The sequence below is a fragment of the Seriola aureovittata genome, chromosome 13 (genome assembly GCF_021018895.1).
Source record: "Seriola aureovittata isolate HTS-2021-v1 ecotype China chromosome 13, ASM2101889v1, whole genome shotgun sequence".
Lineage (NCBI taxonomy): Eukaryota > Metazoa > Chordata > Actinopteri > Carangiformes > Carangidae > Seriola > Seriola aureovittata.
This window is the reverse complement of record NC_079376.1, coordinates 16,780,343-16,786,905: the sequence shown is the minus strand read 5'-3', so window position 1 is coordinate 16,786,905 and position 6,563 is coordinate 16,780,343. Positions and strand designations below refer to the sequence as shown.

The window sequence follows — 6,563 nt, the reverse complement described above, 5'->3', positions numbered from 1 at the left end:
TGCCATGATTAAGGAGTGTGAACCCCCCACCCACCCTTGCTCCTTCCCTCTCAACCAGGAGACAGGAGGCTGACAAGATGTCCATGTGCTTTGTCTGTCATATTTTTTTTTTTAGCATCATGAAATAAGTCTAGTCAAAGGCTTTTATGGAAAAACATGATTCAGCGTTCAGTCGACACGAGCAATCTTGTATCTCGTTAGGATGTTTTAGTTCGTGTCGGATCATTTTGAAATTTGAAATTATATGACAGTGTTGCAACTTCAGTTTAAAAAAAAAAAAAAAAAAGATCATGTTTAATTTAGTCTTTACTTCTGCAGCTTCAAAATGACTAATATTATTACCCTGACAATTTGTTAACAATTGCTAATTACCCGATTTTACCCCATAAAACTTCTAAATGGGTCAGAAATAATGCCTTGCCTCTCAGATACACAGTATAGCTTTAAAAAACGTGTATCCTAGTATAAGCCCATTTCTTGACCTTTTGACCTTGACAGATAGAACATTTCATTTGCATCCTATAAAATAATACAACACATTTCTTAGTTTGTTGACATGTTCCTATGATTATATATATATATAATATATATATATATATATATATATATATATATACATAGATCATCTGCACCATAGAAACATAGTTATTGGTTTGTCAACCTGCCACTTGAACCTCTGTGAGTGTTTTTCGGTTCTCCAAACCAGCAATGATTGGAAAATAAGTGACATGCATTTTTCAAAAGGTCTTTAGACAACAGTGAGATTAAACTCCCTGAAAGCTGACAACACAGTACATTTATGCACACAGCTTCCCTTTTGTTTTATAACACATAACTCCCCACGTTTGCCCTTTTATTGATTGGAAAAGTTATTGTTCACTGCCTTCACATTGTCCCCCTGTACTGCAAGACAACATGTTAATATTTCATAACTTTTGTGATGGTGCCTTGTTCAGACAATGCTATATTGGAAGGCCTTTAATCCCTCCATCTTTGTTGGAAAGGTCTCTGTTGTAGTGTGTCATCCCCAAACATGTCAAACATAATGGGAGGAAAATAGTTTCTAGAAAGCAAAACTTCTACTTTTTATCCACCAATCAAAAATCTGTTTTGCTTATTGTTCGTTTTGTTGAATGTTCTAGCGTCACTGTGCAGAATGTTGTACAGAGTTTGATACTAGAAGACTGTGTTTGTTCACTTTCACACTGAAGGTGAACTGTTTACTTGTGTTCAATATAATAAATCAGAGTTTACGACGTGCATGCATAGCTGGATTTTGTGACATATAGTTTGGAGGCCGAGATGCAACTTGCACACATATGATGTGGAAACTAGAAGCCTGCAGTTCACATAAACTTGTGTCTTGAGCCCTGTAAATAAAGTTTTAAAACAACAAATATTTGCATATTCATAGATTCTTGATTTTTCAATGACAGATAAGGTAGACGGAGTTTTTTAGCATATTAATTTAACTTTTTGGGCAGAAAGACATCAGATTATTCCAGAATAAATCCTGGCGAATCTTCCGTTATCGAGAGTTTAACAATTGTTTATCTTATTCTTGATGAATATAGCATTAAAGTGACCAGTGCAGCTGCGACTGCCACCATATAAAGATAACTGTAGTATGAAAAGGCCAGCAGCAATGACAACTAGCTTTTCTATATATTATTTTTTCAACGATTTGATGAACGTCATGTATTTTATAGTCTGTCCTGTTTATAGATAGCACGTGATCTATTGCCTGGCTGAGGCTACACAGCAAATGAATCTCGTATTGAACTTTTGTGTAATATATGAGTGATTTCAGCTCAGATAATGTAATCATCCACCTGGGTGACTGAGTTCAGCGGTCCAAAGGTCAGATGCTGTGTCCTGACTCCGACGCAGCTTCCAGCAATAACTGTCAGTACTGATGAACTCCTTCATCAATAGGTCGGTCATTACTCCTGCCATATATCACCAGAAGCCATAAGAGGCACTGGGAACACATCTGTCAAGGCTATACACAGAGGCCACTGCAGCATCGACAGGCCTGTCTCTGCGTTGTGTACACTCTGTGTTACAGTTCTCCGGTACACATGGTTTGTGTTGTTATAATGGGAAACGCTTGTCTTCCCTGATGAATGGACTTCCTGTTTAGCTCACCAGAAGCATACCTTGGCTTTGGTTCTGAAAATCTGTCACATTAACACAAGAGTGCATGTCATCACCGTTTTAAATCACAGTGCAACGTCACTTAAGCCACTGGAAGCTCAGCAGAAATCAAGTGGTTCCTTTCTTTTCAATGTGATAGTGAATGATGCTTGTCACTGCCAGCACGGAAACCAAACCTTTGAGCAAAGCAGTTCCTTTTCAGAACGAGCACTGGATCAAAAATAGCACCAAGCCGCATTGTGTAATGTGTTCCTCTCTGTTTTGTACAGCGCAACAACACAGCTCTCAAATCGATACACCTCCCTCACATGCTGCTGAGAGAGCGCATGGGGTGGTTGGTCTTATTTCCACTTCATAGTTCACCACATGTGACTGTGTGAAGTGGTTTTCAGTGAGAGCTGCAGCGAGTGAGCTGTGGCAGACTCGGAGATGAATGCTTCTCTTTCTATGAGGAGCAGCAGACAGTCCCTCTGATCACACACTGCACAGTTCACTCAGGTAATTAAAGGGCCCCCCTCCCTAACAAAATTTGATTAAATGTTGACATCACAAGACTGCTCTTTGTACTTGCACTGTCATTATAATTTCAGTTGAACCTACTTCCTCATATCAGCTAATAAAAGTAGGATTTGCATGTTGCACTGCTACACCCTGAAGACAGCCACTGTTCATTTAAATCCATCTTCTCATTTTTGAAACAAAATGTTAGCTGTTAGGGAAAACCTAACATTTATTTGAATATGTATTTTCCATTCTGGCTCTGAGTAAATAAAATATCATTAACATACAGGGTAATTCGTGATTTACATAGATCTGTTATATGGATGTATAAAACCATAGAAATGAATCATTTTCTAAGGATGTTTATTTGTACCTTGTGATATAGTTATACCTATTATACATACTGTACCTTTAATAAAAATCATCTAATTACACTAAAAGTTCATCGAGGCCAAAAAGATGTATGCCTGCCCTATATGTACATAACCAAATACACAATACATTTACATGGTTATATGCACATACCTGAGCATAACTCAATAATGCGGGTTCTTCTACTCGGAATCCAGGTTTGATCCATGAAAAGAAAAGTACAGCCTATGTTAAAATGCAATAATGCAGTATTGATTTAGACCAGCTGATGAATGGCAGTGATGTTAAGCGCTGTATGCCCGTGAGACATATTCATGTCCTACAAAACCAAAAGCATCTCTGGAGCCTTTGTCCTATTAATTTAACAAAAATATCTATACCAGTCTTGTACACACGTACAGGCAGGTTAGTGGCCACGGAAGCTGTCCGAGGTAAAGTAGACACACACTGATTTTAAGGCATACAGATGGCCTAAGACGGAAAAAAAACGCATAGTTAGTGTTGAGGGGGGAAACAGTGTTCACAGAAGAAGCGGGGTCTCCTCTTTATTCAGCCATAAGAGCCAGGTATCAGGTAACATGTGCAGTTCAGCATCCACATTGGGGATCTGCAGAATGAGTTTAAAGAAGAAGACCCGTGTGTTATCCGACCTGCGGCACTGAGTCTGCAAAACACTCCTTGTTGGGTCAGTTTGTGTGTGTGTGTGTGTGTGTGTGTGTGTGTGTGTGTGTGTGTGTGTGTGTGTGTGTGTGTGTGTGTGTGTGTGTGTGTGTGTGTGTGTGTGTGTGTGTGTGTGTGTGTGTGTGTGTGTGTGTGTGTGTGTGTGTGTGAGAGAGAGTGTGAGGGGCCAGGGGGTGTGTGGTGGTGGTGGTAGAGGGAGTCAGGCCCGATCAGTCTCCTCTCGTCGGAGGGACAGTTGGAGAATCTGCAGCAGGCGCCTGCTCGGGGTCGCGTTGGTCGGTCGCCCTTACGCCCCGACCGCGCGTCTCCCTCTCCTCCTCGTCCTCGTTGAAAGCAGCGCCAGACTCCCTGGTGCTGGACTGGGTGTAATGGCTTTGAGACGCACGCGTCTCTCTGCCCAAAGTGCCCGATCTCTCCGCGCCTGTGTGACCGTGGGATGATGCGTAGAGTCCTTCCTCCTGCTGCGAGTGCGCAACGTCTGCTCCGGCACCGCGCGGGGAAACAGCCACACTCTCGGCTATGCCATCCCACTGAAACGCCTGACTGTGCGGGGTTGTGCCCTGCGTGCTGTGGTTGAGAGATAGCTGCCCTGTCTGTGTAGAGTTCCACTCTGAGACATTGTTGCTTGTGGTAATATCAGTTGAGATGTTTGCGGTGGGGGTGACCTCTTCAGGCACCCCCGGCTTCCCCGCAGAAGAGGATGCACTAGTTGGTTTCCAGATCAGGCTGTAGTAAATTGCCAGGATAATGGCTGCTAAGGACACGGACAATACATATGCAAAAACAGTGGCTAGTCTCACCCACTTCTTGTTAGTCTTAGCAGCCATCTTTGCCTTTTTGTCCCCCGTGTAAGTGGCAGGTTTGCCCCTCTCCATATTGGGCATGAAGTCCCGCTCTCTCATATTGCCCCTATTTTTTCCTCGATGCTCCACCACCCCCTCCGTCTTGAAGGCTTCTTGTTATCCACAGTCCAAGAGAAGACAGGAAGCTGAGGGCTGAGCAGAAGGATGCTGGGCCACCTTGAACCGTCCGCGCCGCAGGAGTCTTTTGCAGCTAAATTGGTTCCTTGTGATTCATTTGATATCAAAAGCGCTGCGCCTAACATTCGGCACCCAGTGCAGCATTGCGTTTCATAACGGACATCAAGCATCCACAGGCTGATTGAGCGTTTCACCATCCGTCAGCGGCGGGACAAACGTCTACCTTATACGACATCTCCGTAGAAACGGCTTGGCTGTAACGGGCCTCACGGCGAATCCGCAGTATGCGATTTGATGTCATTTATTAAAACGATTAAGTGAGATCATACGGTACACAGCTGTCTGTCTTATCCAGCGAATGAAGTGGCTGGCTCAGCTAAAAATACAGAGGGGGCGGGCGGTGGCTCTTAAAGAAGCAGCAGCTGTGTATGAGCCCTAGAAGAACCCCCCCCCCCCCTTACACACACACACACACACACACACACACACACACACACACACACACACACACACACACACACACACAAGCACACACATCGCCTTCACATCAGGACTCCTGTGCGCCGCACATGGAGAATGAACACTTGCCCAAGTGACGCGGGAAAGTGTTTACCATTACAGTCTGCGCACCCAAGTGTGAAGCGTGTGTGTTGGATACGTGCAATGAGCCAATAAAGCGGCAATTCATGGGTTTTCTCGGGTGTTATGAATTATGCTAATGCTTATCCAGACTAATTTACCCCAGCCGACAGCATACACCCCACGTATTTGTTTCGTTTTCTGTTTTTGGTCTCATCCTACCTGTTGGCTGGTCCACTTTACAGCGCTGTCATTTCAGCACAATGGACAGCGCCCGGGATTTCTCATTGCGCATGTCCTTTGGGAGGCTGCAGAGGTGAAGCAGGTGGAGGAGGAGAGCAGCAACATTTGATTAGTGATGAGTCAAATTTAAAAGTGGTTAAACCATGACCTCCTGTTAACGATAAACATAACTCACACAGCTACAGCGGCAAGAAAACTTATGTGAGCCCTGCATTGATCTGGTCATCAAATGTGACCTGATCTTCACCTCAGTCACAAGTGTAGACAAACGCAGTGTCCCTGAGCTGACATCACCTGAACGATTATAATCTTTTGTATCTTGATTGAACACATCCATTAAACATTCACAGAGCACGTGGAAAAAGTAAGGGAACCCATGGATTTAATAACTGGTCAAACCTCCTTTGGCAGCAATAACCTCCAACAAGCTCCTCCGGTTGCTGCTGATCAGACCTGCTCAATGTTCAGGAGGAATTCTGAACAGGGCTTTTCTTCTTTATAGAGCTGCTTCGGCTCCGACATTATTCTCAGGATGTCTGGTGTGAGCAGCTCTCTTCAGGTCATTCACCGCATCTCTATTGGATTAAGGTCTGGGTCTCTCTGACAGGTGGATTGTCTTTGTTTGAAGTAGCTTTACTTTGATGTCTAATGTCATTGTCCTGCTGCATCACTCAACTTTTCCTGACCTTGATCAAGATACCTTGATAAACTTGTGAATTTATTTTCCCCTTGATGATGTCGAGCTGTCCGGGCCCAGAGGCAGCAAAGCCCCAGATCACCGTGTTCCCTCCCTCCACCCTGCTTCGACCTTTGGGATGATGTTTTCATGGTGGTATCCAGTGGCCTTTTTTTCACCATACTATGCGCCATGAATTGTGTGTGGCCCAGTCATGAACAGAGATGTTAACCAGCTCCAGTGATTCCTTTAGGCTGGTTCATTTATATCCCACTGAACATTCTGTGTTGTGCTTTCGGAGTCATCTTAGCTGTGCAACCACTTCTAGGGAGAGAAGTCACAGAACTAAATTGTCTCCATTTATAGACAGATGG

General features: G+C 43.8%; 1 protein-coding gene across 1 annotated transcript; it reads right to left on the bottom strand.

The window, feature by feature from the left end:
• Positions 1 to 3,004: 3,004 nt before the first annotated feature.
• On the bottom strand, positions 3,005 to 5,104 carry LOC130179959 (uncharacterized). Its single transcript, XM_056393172.1, has one exon. The coding sequence runs from the start codon at positions 4,611 to 4,613 to the stop codon at positions 3,921 to 3,923; it is 693 nt and encodes a 230-aa protein (XP_056249147.1). The 5' UTR covers positions 4,614 to 5,104; the 3' UTR covers positions 3,005 to 3,920.
• Positions 5,105 to 6,563: the final 1,459 nt, after the last annotated feature.